At 33.3% G+C, this 27,075-nt stretch overlaps 1 protein-coding gene across 1 annotated transcript; it reads left to right on the top strand.

Annotated features, from left to right (window-relative positions):
* LOC106667126 (protein borderless) lies at positions 1 to 26,515 on the top strand. Its single transcript, XM_014394846.2, has 11 exons — positions 1 to 100; positions 167 to 303; positions 12,081 to 12,297; positions 19,208 to 19,489; positions 21,901 to 22,091; positions 22,151 to 22,363; positions 22,438 to 22,688; positions 22,742 to 22,905; positions 22,969 to 23,022; positions 25,623 to 25,808; positions 25,861 to 26,515. The coding sequence occupies exons 1-11, from the start codon at positions 1 to 3 to the stop codon at positions 26,106 to 26,108; spliced, it is 2,043 nt and encodes a 680-aa protein (XP_014250332.2). The 3' UTR covers positions 26,109 to 26,515.
* Positions 26,516 to 27,075: the final 560 nt, after the last annotated feature.

Raw genomic sequence — 27,075 nt, 5'->3', positions numbered from 1 at the left:
ATGAAGAGTGCTGTGAGACAGTTTACAGCAGCATCTAGTACGGTCATCATCATCATGCGCTGCGTCCTCTTCGCCCTTCTGAACATCGTCGTCTATGCGAGTAAGTGAACTCGCTCCGAATCGGATGAGGGAGTGGCGATAATAAGTTTTAAAAATTTCTTTCTAGGATGTTCCTGGATGCACGAAGAAGAAAAAAAGCCTACTTTCCTGACCGCACCCGTCGGAAAATCAGTGATGTTTTCCTGTTCGATGAACTTCCCTCGTGATATCGTAGTACCTTACACCCTCAGTTGGATCAAAGAGGTTTTTACTTAAAAATATTTTCGATGTAAATAAGTTTGTTGTTAGAAAGGAGGATTTTAAAGAGCCTTAAGAGTATGTAACATTATGCGTGCACTTTTTGCCTTTTTTGAGGGGAAAAACGACTTTTTGTGCAGGAAGGACGGAGTTGTAACAAATTGCTCTGAATTGTGAGTGGGTGGACAGTCTTCACTCTATTCTCTTCCACTGCATAACAATTCAGCCTCAATCCTAACCACTTTAATCTGTCACTTTTCAGCACCTAATACTCGCTATTAAATAAATCACTGTGTCATCTCCGTCTTCCTGGCTACGAGTGCGTAGCTTAAGAAGAAATCGCCAATCGGTCTCGGTCGTACAAATCTGCCGGTTTTTTTTAATATCGATTCCTTTGCAAGAATTTCACAAGCCCTTATTGCGTTGTGGGACGAGGGGTGTGCCCTATGCACTGCCGAGCTTTGTTCTTTCTCTTTGCATAATAAAAACACAGGGAATAGAATCCGGTCGCCGAACGGGACACGGAAGAAAGCACACTTCCGTAACCGAACCGAGGAACATAGAGAAGAACAATATTATATTTCAACGTGCAAAATTCACAAACACAAATAAAGCTTTGTAGTTGTGCGTCAAACATTTTTGCTGTGTTTGATGTCATTCATTGAAAGTTAATGATCATAAACAGTACACGACATTCAGCATGTTCACATAGAACGGAGCTATGTATTTATATTGGGTTGTCCGGAAAATAATGCAGGATTTTGGTATTAAACAAAAAAAAAGAAACTAGTTACTTTAAAGCAATGTTCTTTAATCAAAATAATTTCNACAAATGAGTAATCCTGTAAACGTAAACAGAATATTTTATATAGATTTTTTTTAATGAAAACTTAAAATCCTGCATTATTTTCCGGACAACCCAATACGTAACAAGACATCGCCGGCCCTCTACGTGTTTGTACCTCTTTTCCTGGTCTTTCACGAGTATTTTTCAATCTGGAGCTATTTGAGCGTCTCGATTTACTACTGACTCTCTGCTTTCATATAAAAACTAAAAAATTATCCTCCGTTGTACCTCAGGTTGTTAACTACAGAACATAAAACATACAATAAACATGTATGCACCACCACAAGAAGTCTGGCCACATTCACTCACCCCAGAGTACTTTTTTTTTGCTTTGCCGTGTAGGCATCCGCCATTCCAGTTAGGTTATACTTATTTTCCTTATATTTTTTCATGATTTTTATTTTTTAAATTTAATTTTATCTTTTTTTGTTCATTTTTAAGTTTGTTTGCTCATTTATTATTTATGTTATATCAGGATGTCATTTAGAGAAGCCATCTTCACGATCCCGTCCAATAGATGTAGGTTGGTCGTTTTGACGAGTATAAAGCCGGGAAGTGGGAACACACTTACCCGATGCTACGCCGTGCGACGCTACCCGTTGCTACCCGACGCAAATCCAAACTCCGATTTTCCGTAAGGTTACTTTACCCTCGTGCACATCTGCCCGATGCTATGCCACGCTAACTTACTCTACATTCAGCAATCCCCACTGTCCAGATTTTCGTAGGTAATGGCTCTTTCTGTGTGGTCTCTAGTTTGTATCGTGTCCTCTCTTCATCGTGAGGTTACAGGACACGATAATATGTGGTCAGCATCGGCTACTGACCTGTTGTCGCATGGACATGTATCTGTCAACCCAATTTTGTATAGGTGGTATGGGAGCCTGTTATGACTAAAGCATAGTCTGCAGATAGCGGTAAAGAAAACCAGGGGACGGTTAATCCGGGCGAACCACGATTTGGAAGGTATTTTGGGTTGGATCCCTGTGTAGTAGCGTCCCTTAGCGATTTTTGCCGTGTCGTATTCCCGTTGCCAGCGGTTTTTTAACCGTTGTTAACATGGGCAATGAAATCTACGTTTGTCGTGGTATTTAATAATTCCCCACTAGTTCTTGTCCTATTTGCCAACTCGTCTACTTTAATATTAAACTGGTTGTATGTCCCTTCACCCTTGCAAAATATACCTCTTTCCTAAGCCAATAAGGCGCCTTGGCGGATATCTTGTATTAAAGGGTTTCGAGGGTGCTTATTTGATTTTAGGGAGCTGAGTACACTTTGACTATCAGATAAAATTACAATAATTTTACATCAAAGCTTCACGGAATGCTCTACTTTGAGCAGTAAATATTGAGCATAGCCTAGTGAGCTTCAGAAGTTTAGAGGTATTATTTCTGACATCTAGAAATGCTAAAAAGGTTTCTGTAACCTTTGAAAATTTACCTTTAAATGTTCAAACCACTTGTTTTTATTTTAAACAAGCATAAAAAAAATTAGGTTGTGTAGATTGATTGAACATTTTTTTTTCAATTCCTTAATTTTAATAATGTATATATCTTAAATACATAAATTATAGCCAGACCATTTTTTTTGTAATGTGTTTATTGTTAAAAAAAAGGCATTTGTCATTGAAATCTATTTGTAAAATTGCTTTTCAAATTAAGAAAATGGAATAGTTTCCCTGTTCAGAAATTTTTCAAACAATGCTTTTACTTTTGTAAGCATCACAAAAATTCGTCTAGAAGATTAGCTTGCCCAATAATTAGCAAAAGTACAACTTTTGTTAAAAAAAGGGTAACAAATTTTGTATTAATGTAAAATGAATTACTAACAACTTATTACATCTAGAAATCGCTGTGACGTACGAATTAAGACCGCCCATTACCACGTGTTTTACTTTCTGGGTAATCTAAAGAGTCCTCCGCAAATATGCTAACATTTAGGACCTTTGTTTCATTCTCAAGCTTACCTATTTTCCTTGGGACCTGAAAGCCTCGGCCCAAGGTCAATTGTTTTACTTTGAAGAACCACTCTATATATTTTGGAATCAGTCTTGTTCGTTGAGTCGAGATTGGTAAAATGTGTTCTAGGGCAGGTTCCAATGACTGGCTTGTAATATCACTGGAGCTTGACATTCGTGTTAGCATGAAGTTGCAGGTAAGTTAGTCTCTTCGAATATCGAGGGGAGGTGTACCGGCTTCCACCAGGAAAACTGATGTATGTGTTGAGTTCATTGCGCCCAATGTGATACGGATCGCTCTGTATTGTACTCTATCTAGTTTTTTCATGTGTGTTTTGGCGGAATTAGAGAAAAATATACTACCGTAGTGGAGGTTGGATTGGACTAGTGCCTTGTATAATGTTAAACATGTTTTAGGGTGGCCCCATAATTAATTTTGGCTATGCATCTTAAGAAGTTGAGCGCTTCCTCGCATTTTCCGACTATGTGATTAATATGAGGTGTCCATAGAAGTTTACTGTCTATGAGCAAACCTAAAAACTTGTGCTGCGTTTTGATTGTAATATTGAGTCCCCCTATTGGTATCGACTCCGGTGTTATTTGTACACTGAGTACTTGAGATTCCTCTAAGCGGGGTTCAACTCCTTCTCTCTACTAACTTGTACTCAATAGACGTCTTACACTCACCCCAGATCTCGTATTTTTTTACTTTCACGTTAATGAACTATATTCATTCCAGTAAATTAAGATAAATACGAAACAAACACAAAATCCCTATAGACCAGAGGTACCCGAACATCTGTGCGATTTGTGCCCTCCTCCGGGTCCCAAAATTACGCACAGGACACTATTTCAAAATATTGCCTTATACAATTGAATATGTGCTGGACCGTTGTTTTATTCTTACTTTGTCGTAGCACATGTCTTAAGACACATTCACGCTTGCACGTTAGCAATATATGCTAATTTCTCGTCAAGAAAGTTCCATAGTTTTGGTTAAAATTGATTTACTTCCATGACTAACTGTTCTTCATTTATGAGATTTATTCTAAAACACAATTGTCTTTAAATAATGATCTAGTCTGTGACGAACAATAAATAAATTAATAAAAGATAAATAGTAAATATAAATAATAAATTTTTTTACAAGAAATATTGATATTGTATTCAAATAATGTGAAATCCGTTGTTTAATTTTTATTCTTTGATGAAACATTTAGTTTTTTGAAAACACATGACAAATATTTTTGAAATTGGCCATTACATCTCGTTTAAATTTCTACACTTATAACCCTCAGCTGAGAATTGGGGTTAAAAAGCCGGTACCGGTGTCTCATCAAAGGAGATTTTTCAAACTCTGGGAATTGGAGTTAATTGTTCTTGTCGGCCCATGGATGATGGTAATTCCAGACAGGAAGATACAAAAAACCACATGCCTCAATTGAGGAAACTAGTATACAACGTCCGTTTGTATTTGTCTCTTTAAGAATCTTGGGAAAAGAAAGTAAAAGACAGTTATCAGAAGAGCGCTGGATCGCGCAAAATGAATTCGGTCGTACATATTTTCTTATAATCAAATATTATGCTAGCTCATAAGGGAAAAGTAAAGTCTAAAGAACAATAGGTGAAGTAAAGTAATTCCTGTCTTACAGGAGGGCTTGACATCACGCCGTGGGTGTCGCGAACCATGTGACAAATCACTTAACAATACTTTCTCTATTGTTTGCACTTAAAAATCCATAGGTTATGCCGAGATTCGAACCCAGGTCTGCTAACGTGGCAAATACGAGTCGGACACCCTAACTACTCGACCACAACGGTTCCCAACAATTTTAGGTGCAATTGTTGTGCGACAATACTTTCACACAAAACCAATATAACTCCACAAGAGAAGCACCACACTTTATGCCCTGCAGATGACGGGAATAAAGGTCGAAACGTCGGCAAAAAAATGAAAAAGGTGTTTTTCTAAAATACCTCATTCTTGACCGCTCCTGACTTCAACAAATTTAGGTTCAGTATTGAACAAAAAACAATAGTTTAAAATGAAAGAAATCCGTTCAAAAACCCAAGACTAAAACTGTTTTTTTCTCGTTAAACTGTACAGTTAATTGTGTTTTACAAAAAACAATTTAAACCAAGATTACAAATCTATCTATATTTATCTATAAACTAATTGTGAGGAAAAAAATTATCTAATGCAATTTAGCAAAATTTTAATTGAAAAGATATTTTTGACGACATTCTAATAATGATCGTATGCATACATGTTTTATCCAATTAATTTAACATTTGGAGTAAAGTTGCAATACTACTGACTGGGTTGTTTTGATTTCTGAAGAGGTCAGGGGGGTCGTTTCAGAATCATTTGGTCCACCTATCCTCGTTGATCTGATTTGAAAACTGTTTGATTTGTGTTTATGTACTTAGTTTAAATTGATGACATTGGCCTTTTTTTAATAATAATTATTTATTATTAGACCCTATCAAATAAACAATGTTTTAAACACCAAAAATCTAAAATATTTACATGTTCAAAACTACATTATTTCACTACTATTAGTGGTAATAATGATTTCAATGTAATTTTACTTTAATATATACAATATATGAATTTTGCATATGTATGTCATAAAAGTACGAGATCTCGTAAGAAAAAGATAAAATTTTAATATTAGACACTAAAACTGCCTAACAATTCCTCTCAAGATTTTTTGTTTAAAGTGCTAGGTGTATCGATCAATGTTTTATTCACGAATAAACCGGATCTCGTTATGGTCTGGATGAAATAACAAATTCAATTGTTATCTTCCAAGCTTGCGACTTATCATCAAGACAAAACAAAGATGTCTACAAATTGACATAATTTGTAGCATTCAGGGTGCTGTTTTTAGACGACTAGGCTGAATTTCACTCGAACAGATAACGATATCGAACAACCAGAAATATATATTTAATATATTTTAGTCTAGTTTTAAATGTTTATCCCTTTTAGTAAATATTACAATATAACTTTGAAATTTTAAATGAAAACTTATACTTTTTACCCACTGTTTTAAAGGCTATTTTACATTGAAAACGATGGCGCAATCAGATTTTAAATTGATCAGTGAATAATATAATTAATTACTGCATAGAAGGAGAACAACTGGAAGAAATGGATTCGTGGTTTTCTTATGCCCATTTTTCGAAAATTCCACCGATTGAGAACACCATTTTTGGATTCATCAATCTACAGGATGTACGGGAGGATATTTTTTCTGTATCCCCAATCGACATCTCTGAAAGGGATCAACATCACTCTCCCGGAGTCCCTGGACAAGATAAGATGGTTTAAAATTGTATTTTCTGAGGACATCTTTAGTCTTCTTCTTTGAAAAACCCAACACCTTCCCAGTCTTATCTATTCTAGAGAAATTCAGCCGGGCCATCTAAGTGACACCGTGTAAATTGTATTTATTGTATATAATAATTGTAAATTGTATTGTACTTTGTAGACGGATTGTTTTGGCCTGATGATGACCTTAAAAGGTCGAAAGCTTGGCAGACACCAACTGAATTTGTTATTTCAACCAGACCATACCGATTTTTCCTGTACTCCTTTTAAGACTGAAAAGGAATCACAACAAAATTAGTACTTGAATTTAATATTAAAAGTATTTGGAAAAATGTAATTATTTTATAGAATGTTCATGTATAAAATAGTAAATAAGGGCCTCGTTATCTTTGTGCGAAGAACAAAATTAGGGTTATAGAATTATTGATCGAAATTTCGATAAAAAAAGGATTCTCAAAATATTTCACAATTTCAATAGTTGGTCCTATTAATCAAAGTAAAAGACTTGTTTTAAATTGGAAATATTTAAAATTATTTGCAAAGTATGGTTGAGTCTCCCTGGTAGCGATCCGGAGGTCGTGGGTTCCAGTCCCTCTCGTGACATTAAATTTTTCAACTCAACCGTACTTTACATAATAATTTAAAATATTTCCCCAATGATTATTCGGAAATCGTGAGATGCGGTCTGGTGTGACGTAGTTTTCAGAAAAACATTTTCTTTATCGTACCAACGTTTCGATCTTTATTGAGATCATCTTCAGGGCCTGGGATTTATAAACATTGTTTAAATTTTACAAATACATGTAGGATATGAAAAAAATGAATTTATACAATGCTACAAAATTTTAGATTAAAAAAGTATTTATACAATGCTTGAAAATTTTAGATTCAATCAAAGTAGTTGTACTCATTAAAAGTGTTTTTTTTTGTGTAGATGTGTCATTCTTGCCTGTCGTGTTGAGAGTTGAGACAAGAATGACACATGTACACGGAAAACAAACACTTTGAGTACAAATACTTTGCTTGATCTAAAATTTTCTGGCATTGTATAAATTCATTTTTTTCACATCCTACATGTATTTGTAATGTTTAAATTTGTATATAAATGGGGCACTCTCAACATGACACGCAAGAACGGCACAATTACGCAGAAAACAAACACTTTGAGCCCTGAAGATGATTTCAATAAAGATCGAAACGTTGCACGATAAAGAAAATGTTTTTCTGAAACCTACGTCACACCAGACCCCATCTCACGATTTCCGAATAATCATACACTAAAGGTCACTAATTACCACACATATTTCACCAATTTAAAACTAGCCGTGGGACAATTTTTTTGTCGAGATGAAAGTCACAAAATTCAATATTTATTCGTTATGAAGAACCGTGCAATTCAAAGAGGTATCGACGATCCAAAATAAGAGCAATGGGTCATTCAGGACCATCAGCTGAGTAAGGGGAACTTTTATGCTGATCATTAGGATCGTGCGTCCCCCAACGACCTTCGCCCGACTGCCCCAATTGTTTTATTCTTTACTCTTGTCAAGGGGCGAACAGTTTTAAACGAGAAGTAAGATTCAACAGTGTGCAGAAACTCGTTTATGTTAAAACCATTGAAATCATATTAGTTTTATAGCAAGCTTTTTTGTGAATGTTGTTCTTTTAGTCTTAAAACTTTAGAATTTTACGTAGAACTTAAATTGGGACGTTGGACGCTCCAACCGTATATCTTCTTCTGTACTCCAACACTTAAATTGACCTGTCAACCACCTAAATCGAAAAGTTCAATCCGTTCGACCGGAAACTTTGAGAAAGGACAAACGACAATCCAGATTTATTATTTGAGAAACATTAGGAAGTAATTGCCTAGGAAAAGGGTAATTGACTCGCTTCCGTCAGATAAACAATCTTGAAAGTCGTTTAATCGCTTACAGACAAGCTCCACGGACTAGTTAAGAACAAGTCAGTAAAAATCACATTATATGTTGCTGATTTTTAATATACAATTTATAGAAATTGTTAAAAGTTTATTTATTTCAAAACAGTTAACTCATATCGTTTTCCACGTGTATAATCAAAGTTTTTATGTTCGTTTATAATAAATTTAATGTCAATTTGACAATACTCCATTGTCACGCACAATTGATTCGTGTCAGTGAATGTATCCAAAATTTCCAAAACCTGGGGAAACACAACAACCTAATAATATATTTGGTTCCAGGACCCAAAGTGTTTTGGATAAAGAAAGAGCAGACACACTGGTCAGAGGAGGATCTGCAAGAATATACACTGACAGGCAAAAGATCCACCCAATTGATTCTTTTCCATTTTCTCGATAAAAGAAAATTCTGCCCTTAATTTGTCTCATTGTTTTTACCAAAAATATTTGTTTATGCTATATTTTAAATTCGGAATATCAATTAGAGGTAATCACACTTAATCCTTAATCCAAAACTAGGATAAAGGATTTTTCACTGTTTTCTTTTTACGGAATTTAAAATGATTATTCAGTCTCATTTGAATTCTGAAGCAATAAACTGATTAGTTGTCATCTTTGTTTTCTTAATTTAAATTTTTAAACTTCAAAATGCCACTTAGTGCTGAGGATGTTGCGCGAGATGTGGCACTTATCGACGACGGACATTCCATTTCGAGAAACTGGGTCCTACCAAAGAATGTCCGGTTCTGATCGTCCTAGGGTTACAGAACCACAGGATGAAGGATTTTTACTTTGAGAATTTTGCGAAACCGGCACCTTACTGTTGTTCAAGCGATTCATCAACTTCAGGAAGTTAGAGGTGTCCAAATTTCTGAACGCACCGCTCGAAGAAGATTAAATCAGTATTAACTGATGGTTTTTCACTCCATAAGAGGATCAGAATTGACCAGAACACACAGAGCTGGACGACACCCATTTGCTCGAGAGCACAGCCATTGGTCTTTAGACGATTGGTCTGCTGTGCATTTTACAGATGAGAGTAGATGTGATGAGTGTGAAGAAGGCGAAAAGGGATGAAGCGTGTAATTTTTCCCTGAGTCTACCTTTTCAACTTAGCTCACTGATGTTTTGGGCGGGAATTTCAATGGAGAGACGCACAGAATTGGTTGTTGTTCGTGGAGAGTATTTGACAGCCACTCGCTATGTGCGTTATTGCCTATCCTCGATAAAATCAGCGACAATCCTGTTCTAATGGATGAACCTTCAACAGCATAACATCAGGGTCATAGCCTGGCCAGCCCGTTCTCCAGATTTGAACCCGTCCAACATTTATGGGATAACCTCAAAAGACGAATAAGAGCACATCCATCACTTCCTCACACACTCCACGATCTTGAAAGGACTCTTCGTGAAGAATGGGCTAACCGTTAAAAAACTTGAAACTTTGATTAATATATAAAATATATACAAATCAAGTTATATTGAAAATGGGTACAATTTTTTGCCTATCAGTGTTTATTGGCTCTGAACCTATCATTGGGATAACAAAAACAAACATAGAATCCTCCATCACAGAAAGTACCCAAATAAGACGAAAGTGAGAAGTGGAAACTGTAGGGGCGATATACTCAGTAAAATTTTGCCAAAACAACCCTCACCAAGGCTGGCAAACCACTATAACAGTAGAGGGTTAAACCCAGAGTATATACAGAGTGAATACCGTTCACTGGTATTTGAAAAACAAATATCTACACAACATTGGCATAATGATGATTCCATTTATCGATAATGCGGTGATAATGCTTGTACTAAAGAAATATAAAATTTACGGACTGAACTAAAGAACTAGGAAAGTACAATGAGCCTAAACGTTGCATTATTTGGGGAACATAAACTCCCACTTCCTAATCTCCTTTCACCATCATCATCATCAACAACACAAATGAGTGGTTTTGATATTTATTTTTTGCATTTTCAATTTATAGGAAATAAAATATTTATATTTTAAAAATCAGGGAGCATTTGTGGAATCCAGTATTTTATAATGTTTATGCTTTTTGGTTCATACGCTTTTCTACAATTGTTAAAAACAGTATGTAGACGAATCGATCCAGTAACGATGAGAAAACCTTGTCGATAAATACATCGTTAGGATTTGAATTGTTTAGGTACACCATTCCACTAAAGTATGTAATCTGTGATTTTTTAAAATATTTTTTGTGGAACCAGTGTAAAACTAGTGGTACATCTATAATTTAATTAGAAAGCAATGATACGGTTATTGTTGGACGGAAATCTGTGGTAAAAATGACTTCATGGTCGTTTGGGAGCTTATGACATTTGAAGGTATTNATACAATGCTTGAAAATTTTAGATGAAAAAAAGAAGAAAAAATGAATTTATACAATGCTATAAAATTTTAGATTAAAAAAAGTATTTATACAATGCTTGAAAATTTTAGATGAAAAAAAGAAGAAAAAAATGAATTTATACAATGCTACAAAATTTTAGATTAAAAAAAGTTTTTATACAATGCTTGAAAATTTTAGATGAAAAAAAGAAGAAAAAATGAATTTATACAATGCTATAAAATTTTAGATTAAAAAAAGTATTTATACAATGCTTGAAAATTTTAGATGAAAAAAAGAAGAAAAAAATGAATTTATACAATGCTACAAAATTTTAGATTAAAAAAAGTTTTTATACAATGCTTGAAAATTTTAGATGGAAAAAAAAGAAAAAATGAATTTATACAATGCTATAAAATTTTAGATTATAAAAAGTATTTATATAATGCTTGAAAAGTTTAGATTCAATCAAAGTAGTTGTTTCAACTCTCAACTCTCAACACGACAGACAAGAATGACACATCTACACGAAAAACAAACACTTTGATTGAGTACAAATACTTCGCTTGATTCTAAAATTTTCTGGCATTGTATAAATTCATTTTTTTAATCTAAAATCTTCTAGCATTGTATAAATTAATTTTTTTCACATCCTACATGTATTTGTAAAGTTTAAACAATGTATATAAATTCTAGTCCCTGAAGATGATCTCAATAAAGATCGAAAAGTTGGCACGATAAAAAAAATATTTTTCTAAAACCTACGTCCCACCAGACCGCATCTCACGACCTCCAAATAATCATCAAGTAATGGTCACTAAACATCACTCACTATATTTAGTGTTCTATTGAATTTATACTTATACAATTTATTATTAACTAATTTAGTAACTACCCTGTTATAATGTCAAACCTGATGGAATGTACTTTTGAAATCTGATATCATAAGTAGTTCACACCATAAAAATCAAACTGGAGGAAAGCTCAGGAAACAGTTTTAAAACGTAAAGAGTTACAAATTTGAACTCTAAAAACTTTGACAACAACACAAACATTGTTAAACCTTCTTCTTAAGGATACTTTGTTGTTTATGACAAATAAAACATAAAAGATGCTTCTGCGATGTCTGTGTACAATATTTGCCTGCATTTTGATGGTTTATTATTTATTCTGGTCCGAATATTGTCGTTTGATGTATGTCTAACTCGGTCCGGCGTTTCGCCTGTGATAAATTATTTATATTTATTGTAAATACAAAGTTGCATATAAGGAAACTAACATTTTAGATATTAGACTCTCTATTCACCGTTTAAAATAAATTTATGGTTTTAACTGTTAAAACGATTTGATAGGGAGAACGAGTATTTACGATCCAAGACGGTGTCATGACCTCAGAGAAAGAGGGCTACAAAGGCCGGATCGTTGTCACGATCGCAGATGGAAAAGCCAAGGTGAATCTGACTGCAATCCGAAAAACCGACCACGGCTGGTACGAGTGCAGGATCAGCTTTCCCAACAGGACACCTTCCACCAGAGACAACGGCACTTGGTTTCACCTCGCCGTCCACGGTAAGTCTTTCATACTTTATACAACTGCGATCAACTTACGCGACAGTGAAAAAAAGTACAAAACTCTTTTACGTTGAAACTGCCAATGTTTCGACAAAGTAAAATTGTAAAGACTCATTTATTTATTGTTCTTTTTCCGTAAAATAATAAGAGTACACTACAAATACAAGGAACAATTTGTAACTTACTCAGCCCTGATAATGGCGTAATGTACGTTGGAAGCTTGACGAAACTATAATGATTTGTGGACCTCTTTTCGATCTTTTCAAACAACGTTATAGGCCGACCCTAAATAATTAATTAAAATAGAGTTAGAACATGTATGTAGTATTAGTCGGGTGTAATATACTGCACCCTTTAATTGTATCCCCCGCTCTGTGCCTATAGCACACCGGTGAGTCACCAAGGAACTTGATTAGTAGGCCCGGTTTCAGTGGTTTTATTTCTTCTATAGTCACATTGTATGTCCCAAAACACTTCCTCCTGCGGGCAAGTGTAGCACCATGGTTTGTTAATAGGTGTGTTGATGTCTCCTCTGCTTCTTTGCAGATTCTGCTTGTTCCATCTTGGGTTATACCAACCTTCTTTAAATGTCCATTTAGTTTGCAGTGTCCTGTTAAGATGCGCAGTGTTTTTCCTGCTTCCCTTGATACATTCTGTTACTTCTTTTCTTCCAAACTTTAGGAGATTCTTGGATTGTTTGTGTCCAATGAGGGAATTACATTGCTCCCTCATTTTCTTTTTATCCTTCTGTCTGAGGTACTTATTAAAAGAGTGGGTTCTTATGCCATAGAGGGGTTTAATACAGAGTTATGTTAATAGTTAATTCAAGTGTACTAGAAAATCTCTTTAAAGTAGTTAATTAATCATAGAATCACTTACGGGAGATGTCCAGCGAAACAGTACTTCAGGTTGTACCTATTCACTATTTTAGAAAAAGCTCAAGGCCACTTTCATCTTTACAGGATTATCGCGTTGGGTGAATTACATTGGTATAGACTTTAGAGGATTATGCCAAGGACAAATGGTATGGAGGGTCTTTGTGCATTAGGATCATTAGAATTTTTTTTGAGGGGTGGATTGAAAGCATCGGAAGTTGGAATGTTCGATCGATCCCCAAACATTGCAATCAAGTAAATAAGGTTTTTAGTTGAGATAAAAAACTCAATGGCACGAGCGGGATTCGAACACACGATCTTCGGCTAGATACGCCGCTGCTCTACCACTTGACCTATCGTGACCTCGATCCGCTCGGACATTAACTTCCTATCGCAACCGCACCTTTTGAATTTTCCCTCCTTTTTGCCATTTTTCAAATGTCGTGTAATCGGATTGGATTCTCGGCGACAAATGAAATGGCCACGGAGAGCTTTAATGAAGTATACTTCATTTAATTCATTAAAATAAATTAAATGAAAAACGGCAAAAAGGAGGGAAAATTCAAAAGGTGCGGTTGAGATAGGAAGTTGTCCGAGCGGATCGAGGTCACGATAGCTCAAGTGGTAGAGCAGCGGCGTATCTAACCGAAGATCGTGGGTTCAAATCCCGCTCGTGCCATTGACTTTTTTATCTCGACTAAAAACCTTAATTAATTGTACTACATTTATTGGTCAAGCGGACCACGAAATTAGTGAATTTAATTGCAATCAAGTTTGCATTACATTTTTATTATTATTCATATTTTGGTTTGTTTCTTATATTGAAGTTTTTTTGTTATTTTCCCACGTTTCTTGCCCAGAAGAAGTTCAGGTTAGAAAAATAAAAGGACATAGGTATTGGAATTCCATCAGAGTCCAAAGGAAGTGACCGAGTTTATTTTCGTCGAGTTTCGCTAGATCATCATTAATGATGATATCAGTGTTGTAAAAAGGATTTGCAAGGATGTTTCCACGATAGATACATGCCCGGACTATCAGGTTCGATTTAAATATAAGGATTAAGTTCTTGAACACGAATTTTTTTTTATGTTGAAACCTGTGTTGTAATCCAGTAGAATGCTGAATCTTTTTTGAATAAAGTTTTTTTTTAAAATTACATCATCATGGATTAAATAATTTTTGAAAAGTAAATATGTGAAAAAAGGTTTTACGGTAGTTTAGGTTTAAATAAAACAAGCCAATCTTACACAAACTATGATTCAGTTGGTTTTGTACATAATTGTTTTACACATTCACACATGTAGGTTTTGTATGTATATGTCTGAAATTTAATTTTGTAAATATAACCACGCACTTGCATATTTATACACATTTGTTTTTGTTGCAAAAATACTCGCGTTGTTGTCTTTCGTGAAATGAGAAGAGGTTTGATAGATATAAATGTTATATCAATGGATCAGGTAAGTTGAGTTTGATTATTAATTACAAATAACATAGATGTAAAATATTTAGTTAGTTTAAGTCAACTGCTGATAACTAAAATGAATGATGTTTCCAATTAATGCCATGTCTTATGAGGAGCTTTATTAAACTTTGATGTGTTTATTGCTGTTCAACATTGTTTATGCAGTGATTATAATATAAACGATAATTACTATTCTTTACTATTAGGGAGCAGAGGCCCGAAATAAATAATAAAATTTAATGTTCTAACCCAAGGGTAGCATAAAACTTGTGGAGATTTTTTGGAAAAAATTTTTTCTTAACTCAAATAATTATAATTATAATTTTAATAGTAACACAATAGTAATAATAATTGATTTTTATGTCGTATAATTTGAGTGAATAGAGTCATAACATTTCTCCCTAACAGTTTTGATCTCAGTCGATGTTGAAACGCCTATTACTTCACGTAGATAGTTGTAGAAGAAAGAAAGTGATAGAATATAGAATAAATAGTTTTCTTAACACGTTATAATCATCATTAACGAATTCCCTTGATAAACTTTAATGATTTAAACGTATTAATTTCACGTTAACATTACAAAAGTACGTTGAAGACATGATGCTAAACGTTCAAAATGTAAACAAACAGGGCTCAATTTCCGGTTGTTGTCCCCATTTCGTTTGAACAGTTCTTTGAAAGCCTTCACCATTCAAAAACCGTTTTCTCATAGGCTACAATACCATCATTTAAAAAAAAAAAAAAAAATTGAAATGCTAAAAAATGTCGATTCCGGGGTTAATTCGTGTTATATGTGCAACAATATTTGAAATGATCAATTAACGATGTTTTAAGGTTTAACGTTATTTAATGTTTATTGTGAATGCAGACTTTTCACTTTTGTCAGAGTAGCTGTGGACATTTGCCAAAATCTATCCGTTTCTTGGTCGTTTTTATCAGTGGAACACCAATATACATTTATTTTCATTGTTGACGTTAACTTTAGTTGCTTTGAATCCTTGCTTTCTGAATTTGAGATCGTAAATTCGGTGTAGTTAGTTAATTAAAGTCCGAAGAAATCACTTTTCAAAATGCAATAAGTAGCTACCTGGTAAAAAAATCCAAAATTTTTCAAACTTCAAATATTTTTCAGAAACCCTTTTGGGCCGTACAGATATCGGCCAAATAATCTCTGTACAAAACGAGAACTTGACGTTATTGCGTTTACCGCAAAGATAAACTAGTAAGGCAATCGCCAGGCGGTTAAATCTTTCATATAGGACGGTCAAAATTTCATTTGAAAATATCCGAAATTGCATGTGATGAAAGTCTGATTGTCAGGTTTAAAGAAAAAAAAATACGACAAGAGCTTGAATGTAATCGGTTAATTTTGCTTGTTAACAGTGCCTTGCTCTTCGGGAGTGGGCCAGATTGAAACAGAGATCTCGACGCAGCAACCGCCGGTCGAGAAGTCTCAAAAAATGCGTGCTAAAAAGAAAATCCGCTCCAGCGAGGATGAGGCAGAAGAGACGAAAAATTTGTCCAACTTCGAACTTCACCGGCTCCTCCTTCTGGAACAACTGGAACTCATTAGGCTGCAAAAAGAAGACATTTACTTAAAAAGGGCCGATGAAGTCGACTTCAAAGACAGCCTCTTAACAAACAGACAAGCAAAGCGAAAAAGGTTCCACGGTTAAAACGAAAAAGTCAATGAATGTATTATTATACTTCAATCCTTGATCGAAACATTATTTTAAGTATAATGTTTTATCTGTAGTACAAAATTGAACAAATCAGTATTTTAGTTTGAACAACTTTCCAAACGAAGTGTTCATTAGTCATTGAAACTGAATTAAATGTATTATTTTATTGTTATATTTGAAATTAAATATATAATATATTTTTATGTGTAAGTGCACAATGATTTTTTAATCCACCTTGTGTATTAATTTACGTCCGACAAGCTGTGAATTTGTACAACTCACGCCTTATATACTCGAATTGTTTCTTTATGCATTTTCAGAACAAACATATTTTTGGAAAATTAGATTAGAAAATAAGTTCGTGCGTAGTTATTTGGTAATAATATATAAATATAATCCTGATGATAATCCTCATCCGTTTAAGAAAATAAATGATGAATTATCCATTCAGAGGTGGTATATTAATTGTTTATAACATTTAAATTGATCTTCAGAACAGTTTTCGAAAAAATGACAAAATCTCTCTCATAAATTTTGTCCTATGACATCTGGCACGCCCGTTGATTAACTACGTCCAGCATTTTGTATTTTCCAGAAATAAAACAGAATTAAGACACTGAAATAGAATTTCGTTGGTCCAAACTTAATGACGGGAAAGAAACTAACTTACCCTGCGTTATTTACACAATAAACACATCCAATCAAAAGATAATTAGAGGTAGAGTAAAGAAAAATTTAAGGAGGTATTTCGTCTTTCAGGGTCTTCCATCATAACAATAAAATTACCGGAGTTTGGTCGTTTCTTATTATTTTGGTCTGTCTATCTTCGTTATTTTGATCTCCAAAATGATAGGAAACGGTTAAACTATAGGTACATCACAATAAAATCAAAGCTTACACGCAATTCCTGTAAGTCATGTTGGTTTAGCATATCGTTTCCGCCGTTATTTTTTCCCGTCGCAAATTAACTCATTTTTTGTCATCAATATAACAGGGTGATTCACTTACTTGTACGAGAAAGTTCTTTAGGTGCTTCTACACCTCAAATGCAACAAAAAGTTCATATTCCGATTCTCAATCCTTCGCGGATATTCGACGGTTTATCAAATTTTGTTTGCTTCTTTCAAGTTTTTTTAAATTTAATTCATTTGGTAGGTGTTGGAACTAATCAGACCCACGTGATTTTTACGTTTTATTTAAGATTTTCTTCTTAAATTATTGAAAAGATTCTTAAATAAAACAAGTAAAAATGCACATGGGTCTTACTTTCATCACATCCCAAATGAAGTAAATCATTGATGTTTTGAAATGTTTGATGATGTATGTATGTAGAAATACATAATATTTCTACTTTAGTTGTTCACTACATTTATTGTCTTTCTTTGTATGTGTTTTATCTGATTTTTACATTGATATTTTCTTTTTTTTGTGCTTTTTATTAGGTTAAAGTTGGGTTTTATAATTTCCGTATTGTTCTTTGTTTTGTCTGTATTTTGTGTAGAAATTTTATTCAATTTTTCTACTTTGGTTGTTCGCTATGTTTATTTTCTCTTTATTTCGTGTTTTGCTTCATTTTTACATTTTATGCTTTTTCATTAAAATAAAATTGGAAAATAAATTTTGCCCAGGATAAAAAGTTGAATTACAGGAATAACCCCACTCCCCATTTTTCACACTATCACCTCTTTTTCCCATTTAGCGTAACATTTCTGCATGTAATTAAAGAAAAGGGTGTACCGTTAGAAAGCATATTAAATGAAGAAGTTGTTATAAAATTTGCCAAGCTCTACTTTGGTGTTTCCAACGAGGTTGCAAATTTAGTTTTTAAAAAGTTTTAAATTATTAGTTTTTAAAAGATTTAGTGTTATTTCCCAAAAATTAAATTGAAAGTTTTAAAAGGGTGTCTTCTTAAACGAAATTTAACATTCTTTTCAATGTCCCCCCCCAAAAAAAAAATGGATAGTGGATAGTTCAAGAGCGAGTAGGTTTATGATGAAAACCGTAGATAGCTGAAAAAACACAAATGTTGAATACCTGTGAGAGGGTTGAGAATCGGACGAGAACTTTTTTTTGTTGCATTTGTTTATAAATAAAATGTTTTTTCCCAACAGTATGCACAGGATTTTTTTTAATTGGAAATATTTAAACTGAATTTATTTACAATTGTTTACCATCCTAAAATAGAAAACAAAAAAATTTGACTAGTTCAATTTTATAGTTTTATTATGTTTTTCATATTTTAGTAAAGTTTAATAGTTTAAAAAATTTCCATTTTTTTTCTAAAGTGGATTGGCCAAATGATTGAACCAACCTGGGTCTGTCTACACATGAGAGTTTTGATGTCGCTTAAACAACTTTCAGCTTTGCACCACCTTCAGTGAGGAACAGTGGTACAAAGCTCACATGTTGTGATGACAGCGAAACATGTGAGGGTAGACCCAATGCTGGTGGTCAATTTGTATTCAATGTCTCCCAGACCATCATGCAAGATCATCAAACAACTAACTAAAATCAATAGAAGATGACAATTTCTTGAAAAACCCAGGATCGATCTTGCTGTTTGGCTCAAAACAAAAACAAAAAATTCTTATTGAGCAGACCATTCTTTATTATGTGGGACACATTTAGCAACATTTAGATATATTTTTTATGGTTTAGTGATTTCCCTAAAATTAATCATATTTCATTGTTAACAAATTATTTTAACTGTAGATATTGGTTGTCAGTTAAGTTTATGAGAAATTAAAATAATAATAATAAAAAGGCTTACGTAAAACAGCCTTTGAGCAATTGAACAGAAAGGACCAAAATTTTGTCAATTAAAAACTTATAAAATTTATTGTTGAATTGGGATACTATGCACATTAAAATGACATAATTTATAGGAAGCGATTTACTGGCTGTGCCACCGATCAACCAGACAGTTCTAGAAGGTGAAGATGTGAAGTTGGAATGTGTATCAAAGACGTCGACAGCAAGGGTCACCTGGTACAAAGATGATGTGCCGCTGTCCAACTTCCCTGAACTGATCGGTAGGTCCTGGGTCGGACCTGAAGGCTCTCTGAATATTTCTAATGCGCAGCCTTCAGACCCCGGGTATTACAAATGCGAAGTGGTTGCTATGAATGGCGAGACTCAATCGGCATCAGCTTACCTCAATGTTTTTTGTGAGTAAAAATAACACTTTGAAATGGTTGGTATGAACTTGGTTCATAATTAATACATTATATATTTTTTGTTTGTGTCTATCACATCATACAATCACAGATTTTTGCCGTTTTTCTAATAGAAAAATTTCTTCAGTTTGTTTCCTTTTATTGACCCTGAAAGTTTAAAGCTTAAACTTCTCCAGGCAGCCTGTCCTTATTATTTTCACTCTTTAGTCAGAAACAAGAATCATTTTGCTATAGGGAGTTCACTTTTTATTTAATTATTTAAAAAAATGGATAATTTTATTACAACATTCACAGCAAAAGTTAAATTTCTGTCATGTCATGACACGATAATATCACTATACCATTATTAAAAATTATGAATATTAATTCAAAAAGCCCAAAGCATATAATTGTATTTATATTTTAATTTGGATTTGTCAGTTAAAATGTTTTGTTTGGTTAAGGGTAATGAAATGTAATTATTTAGCACTCATGCAAAAAAAAAAATTCTATTTGTTTAACAAACAGATTATTCATTCTCTTTAATAGAACAATTAATTTGTGCTTTAATTAACACATCAATGTAACTTACATCAATTAACATTTTGCCTTTGTTACTGTTAGTTTTCATTGAATTGGAAATTGAACTAAGTGCACTAGCAATTAACATGAAGGTTGTCCTTTGAACTAACTAAAAAAGTGGGAAGTATAAAAATGCTAATTGATTTTTTTCCATTTTAGTACGTAAATAGGAAGTTTATTTTTAAAAGGATGCAATAATGAGAAATTCTATTTTTATAAATTTGTTTAAATTCCACGAGTGTCTAGCAAGTGTGATGAGATGAAATTCTAGTATGGAAATAATTTATCTATCTTGTACTGTGGTGTAAACTATTTTGTAACATACACATTGTTTTAGTACTACCAATAATTACTAATTAAAGGGAATGGTATGGGATCCGAACACACAGTTTTCAGAATCCCATCCATGGTATTGAACTTTTGATCTCAAATCTTGTGTTCAAAAAATTAGTAATTACAGAATGGAACTGAAATTAAATTAACAATATTTGACTACCTTTAATACTATGATGAAAGTCATCTGGTAATGTTCCCTTGTCTTATATTAAAAAATGTTTCAGTGTAGTAATTTAAAACTGAAGAACAGAAGGAATAAAACGTTTGATAGAATTGACCTTTGTTCATTAAATGTATTCTTTAACTATAAGTGAACAATTTTTTTAAAATAAATATACAGGGTGAATTGCTACTCGTGCTACAAACTTCTCCAGTAGATTCTTCACCCTAAAATGAACAAAAAAGTTCATATTGTCCATGGTCCGATTCTCAACCATTTCAGAGTAATTTCGCTTTTTATCGATTTTGAAAGATATCACGTCCTGGCGTCGGAAAATCGTGATATCTTTTAATCTAAACATTTCTCTTAAAATCTATAAGCACCGTTGAAATCCCCGTTAATTTTTAGAGAGAATCAAAATCATAATTCCATTGAAATTTTTTAATTTAATTTAATGCCCATTTAGTATGTAATGCTTAAGAAGTTTACAAACAGCTAGAAGGTCAAGGAAGAAAGACCCAAACGTTTTGCCACCTTCATCTTCTTATTGAAAAATTAACGGGGATTTCAACGGTGCTTATAGATTTTAAGAGAAATGTTTAGATTAAAAGATATCACGATTTTCCGACGCCAGGACGTGATATCTTTCAAAATCGATAAAAAGCGAAATTACTCTGAAATGGTTGAGAATCGGACCATGGTCAATATGAACTTTTTTGTTCATTTTAGGGTCAAGAATCTACTGGTGAAGTTTGTAGCACGAGTAGCAAGTCACTCTCAAACATTAGCAATCCTTGAACCACCATTTTTTCTCTTTTTGTCATCAACATCTTGGTCTCACAACCACTAAATAAGAAAATGACGAGTGCGTTGGAAGCGTTATTAAATCAGGTAGTTTTCCTCAAATTTGCTGCCTTCTGAGACTAAAATTAGAAACTCTGGATTACTTTATACACTTTCCGATTTACACAATTTTCCACTCTTTTTGTAGTTCTGGCTGAAATAAAACACAAAAAATTAGCCCAAACATTTTGCCACCGTCATCTTCTTATTGAAAAATTAACGGGAATTTCAACGGTGCTATTAGATTTTCAGAGAAATGTTTAGATTAAAAGATATCACGATTTTCCGACGCCAGGACGTGATATCTTTCAAAATCGATAAAAAGCGAAATTACTCTGAAATGGTTGAGAATCGGACCATGGACAATATGAACTTTTTTGTTCATTTTAGGGTGAAGAATCTACTGGAGAAGTTTGTAGCACGAGTAGCAATTCACCCTGTATAGTTTAAAGAAGAATGATTATTGTATTAGTTAATGGGGAGAAAAATACTGAAATTTCAGATAAAGCAAGAGTTATTTATACACCTAAAGAAGTTTTATTTCCTATTGGAAAGCCTGCTTCTTTAGATTGTCATTATAGAGCAAATCCAACTCTGACAAAAGTAAGATGGGAAAAGGATGGCTTTTTATTTGATCCATTCAATGTACAAGGGGTATTTTCAAGGAGGAACGGATCTTTATTTTTTGACAAAGTAAGTTATTATTAAGTAACTAAATATTACCAGTGATATTTTTAATTTTTGCATTTTAGGTGGAGGACAGCCATGCTGGGGAATACACCTGTACGCCATCCAATGAATTAGGGACTACTGGGCCATCTGAAAGTATACTTGTAATTGTACAACATCCACCTCTATTAGCACGTACACCATACAATTTGTATATAAGAAATCCAGGTGACACGGTCCGTATGATATGTGATGTTTTGGATGGTGACTTGACACCTAATATAGCTTGGACTAAGGTGAATGAGACGTTTAACCAACTAACAGTTTATAATATAAATTGAACTATTGAAAAATAAGTAAATTAATTTAGAAAGATGGGATGATAGCATTAGAAAGAGCTGTGATATCAGGGGGAAACCTGACTATAAAGAACATTAGAGACTCTGACAGCGGTATTTATCAGTGTGTTGTTTCAAACGATACATCATCTGTAACATCATATGCAGAACTCCTTGTTGAACATAGAGGTCCTCATAATTTGACAGGTTTATCCGATAATACATCAGTTATGCTTTCTTGGGATCGAGGCACTACAGACGAATTGGGTGAATATAGTGTCTGGTAAGTGTATTAATAATAAATGATACATTAGAAAATAAATATAATATTATTAGGGTCAAAGCGACAAATGACACAGAATGTAAAGTTGTCAAATCGTACGGGACAAATGTGGAAATCACATCTCTCAAGCCAGGCAAGGAATATGAATTCATGGTGCTTAGCCAAAATCATAATGGTGAGCGTATGTTCAGTAAACCGTTTAGAATGGCCACAAAAGGTATGTCTTCTAGTTTGAATTTAAATCTAATTAAATGTTTTAATTAATGAGAATTTGTTTCAGGCACACGTCGATCTACCCAAACTAGACTTCTACCATGCCATCAACAACCTTACAGTAAATGCTTTTAAACAATTTAGAAATGCAACAAACTTTTTAAAAAATTACTAATGAATTGAAATGCATGTAATTTATTGTATGACATGTCACTTTAGGCTTGAAATTTCTCCATACAGGAGCATTTTTGTTTTCATCTATTAACTAAAGTGTCACGCTATACATCTAACAATTAATGAATAATAATGTATATATACAAAAACTGCACGAACCCGATTTTAAACATTTAAACAATTGAAAAATGTAATTATTAATTCTGTTTTATTTCCCTAGATTTCTAACTAATTTAGCTATTGGGCAAAGAATGTGGTTCACCAAATTCCAATAAAAATTACTTATGTCATTTTTCATGTACTCATGTACTTGTCATTATTAGAATGATTAGATTTTAAGTAATCGGTTAGGTGTTAATCAAATAAAACTTGATTAAAATATTGATATATAAAATGAATAATAAAAATGGAATACATAGTTATTCATATTATAGATTCTATATTTATAAGTCTTTGCACAAAAATATTGGAAAATAGGATAGTAAAATTAAATAATTACAATTAATACTATTACACTATAAACAAAATACATACATATATTTTTTCCTATAAGACTAAGCATTTCCTTGGTGCCTTTTCGTGCACCTTTTTGTTGTGAGAATTGTCTTACTGAAGTGGCTGTACTGTAATCAGGCTAAAGCTTCACATTTACAAAGATATGCGCTAATCTTAGCCTCTTCCTGACAGTGTCAACCCGTTTCTGTCTCTGCTCTGCCCTTCTTTAGACGATAGTTAAGAGGGCAGTGGCCGGTATAGGGGCCTATAATTTTCCTCAAACCCTGCCTGCTGAGAGAGGAGTTCCTTTGTCTAACTTTTTGAGGGATTTATAAATTGCTTGCCTGATGCTTTTGTCCAGTGTTTGAGTTTTTCTTTCTCAAGCCATTTTTCCAGTTTCAATTTAAACACATACTCTGATGCACCTAGTTGCGATTCTGGTCTCTAGGTGAGAGGGCTACCTGTTTTTTGGCTAGTTGGTCAACCTGTTCTTTTTCTTCTACACTTTCATGCGTGTCTTTTTAGGTACCTGACTGTCTGAGAGTAAGTAAATTTTAAAGTAAGTTTCATATTTTTCTTTATCTCTTGGGCACAGAGTTGTATTGGATAGACCTCAACTTGGAAAATTGTTGGGATTTGTCCAAGGGGCTTTGCTAAGGTATATTTAGGCCCTTTTACCCCTACACCTACTCCTTGTTCCATCTTTGATGTGTACCATTTTAGAGCCCCTTCCTGAAACTTGGGGCTACCTTTCTTCCAAAAGACTCTTTTATATATGATCCTTGGAAGGGTCTATCAAAGTTGAGTTTTTCTCCCATTTTGTTAGATACAGTAATAGCTAACTCATTTATTTTAACTGAAATAATGGATGATGGAGTGAGTGCAGTGTTCAATCCTTTTTAAAAAGATAGTTCCTCCTCACAGTAAGTGGTTTTGCAACTTGCAACTAAGTTGCAAAACAACTTACTGTGAGAAGAAACTATCTTTTTAAAAAGCATTTATTTTAATTCTCTCCAGAATTATGTGGTGGCTCCTCTTAGATCTGGCTATATTTTTTGATCTCAGGAATTTGTTGGCACTCTCAAAAGCCACCTTTTATACATAAATATGCATGGGTGGAAGGGCGGTGGAGTTTCTATTGCTATAGTGGGGTCAGTATGCATAAATGGCAATCAAGAAGTGGTGATAGTACCTATCCTTGGTGGCATCCTTGGGTAGGTGCTCTTTGTATAGTCAAGTGTAGCACTTATTATCTGACTACTTAGCATTGCTACTATCCAGTAATATTATAATTAAAACAGAAAAATTAATCTACAAATACAATTATATGAATTAAAATGTGTGATAGAATTTAATGTATTAATTAAATGAACTTAAAAAAAAGAAATGTGTGGTAGTTAGTGACCATTAGTCAATGATTATTCGGAGATCGTGAGATGCGGTCTGGTGTGACGTAGGTTTTAGAAAAACATTTTCTTTATCGTGTCAACGTTTCGATCTTTATTCAGATCTTCTTTTTTTTGCATTGTAAAAATTCATTTTTTTTCCACTTATTCGTTAAATTTAAAAAATGTTTGTAAATCCCAGGCCCTGAAGATGATCTCAATAAAGATCAAAATGTTGGCATGATAAAGATAATGTTTTTCTAAAACCTACGTCACACCATTATTGACCGTCATCATTGAATCCAGTATAAATTTTATGGGTTCAGCCACCTTAGTACCAAACTTAAGTTCATGCAATAAGCACACACGAATTATGGGTGAAAGTTTTTAGATGTGATGGGATCAAGGTTGGGTTACCTCAACACAACCAAGAAATGGATTCATCGAAAGTATAGATAATTTTTCACAATGAGAAATACAAAATTTAAAATTCAAATAATTTCCTTGTATATATACAATTATTAGTAATCTCATTCTTTGCTCAAGATTATTTCTAATGTAATTGTCAATTAAAAAGCATTATGTATATTTATATGGATTAATTAGTGATTGATGAAAAATTTGAAATTAAATTTATTATTATTTTCTCAATTTGTAATTATTATAGGTGGCCATGAAATAATTGGACCTCCAAGAAATGTGATGGTGACAATGGGGCTTGATGGCTACACTTTGGTTTGGGAACCACCTTTAGACGGGTTGCAGAACTTGGATCACTATGAAGTTGTGAAAATGAGTAATGATGATTCTTTCCCAAACTCCCAATATATCACTAAAGAGACCAGTCTATTAAGTATGTCTACCTTATAAAATAATGTTAAAATCAATAACAGATTTTTTCCCAGTTGGATATCTTGAAGATGGCGTGGTATACCACTTTGGTATGAAGTCTGTTTCATCTGATGGTGCTACGTCAGCAGAAGAAAAATTAATTCTTCACGTCCTATCTCTTCAGAAGGCTGAAGCTGAACTGTTTTCCTTATTTATTGCCGCTTTAATTGGTTTCTTAGTTGCCACTGCATTTTTATGCGTATATATGAACCGAATATATGTAAGAAACAAAATTGAACAATTTAATTCACCGAGGCACTGATGTCAGGTTTAGCGTTAACAACCATATTGTCTTAAGGCAGACTGTTATCGCATTTTTAATTCTTCTCGATTTGTACATTAATTTAGATACTATTAATTAATTTATTTATTAGTAAAAATTAGTTTTATTTTTCTACTGAGTGTTATTATGAGTTGGATAAGTTTTGTTTACAAGTTGTATACCACTTAAATATAAATAATGTTAAAGAGATTATATATTCCTTGTCTACATGGAATGACAGTTCAAGATAAGATCTCATAGGATATGCTTAACACACAACTTACTAAATATGCTGATTGTAACATAATTAAGAAAGCATATTAAACTACATCAATCTCATTAAATTTGCCTATCAAGAAAATTAACAAAACCTTTCAAAATATCTTAAAATTATTTTCTTTCATTACTATATAAAAGTTATTTAATAAAATATTTTTTTTAATGATTTACTTCAATATATTATAAATTACGTTTTAGTAATAAAATTTAACTTCACCACATGATTGTTTAATATCATATAAAATAAAAATAATAATAATTTTGGATTATGAGAAAGATCTTAATAAAAGTATGTATTTATTAAAATAATTTTATTATAATTATATATTAGTGGATCACAGTAGTCAAGTGGTTAGAGCTTAGGACTTTTATTTGCCACTCTAGCAGTCCTAGGTTCGAATTCCAGTGTGGCCCAAGGCTTCTTAATTGAGAGTAATAAAAGTATTTTTGGTTCGACTTTTCACCCCTTGCCCGATATACACAGCGGCTAGTTGGACGTTAAACCCTTGTGTACGATATGAATTATTTTACTTTTTCTTAAAAAAGGAAGTATTTCCTGTCATAAAATGATATGGAATAGATTGAAAAATGCCGTCAATTTGCAAAATAAATTATTAATGAAAATAGTTCATTAAATTCGCTTTCAAATGGGCAACTAACAAATCGCCAATTTTAAAGACAAGTTGTT

The sequence above is a fragment of the Cimex lectularius genome, unplaced genomic scaffold, assembly GCF_000648675.2.
Source record: "Cimex lectularius strain Harlan isolate CLEC.00 unplaced genomic scaffold, Clec_2.1 scaffold97, whole genome shotgun sequence".
Lineage (NCBI taxonomy): Eukaryota > Metazoa > Arthropoda > Insecta > Hemiptera > Cimicidae > Cimex > Cimex lectularius.
This window is presented reverse-complemented; position numbering and strand designations above follow the sequence as displayed.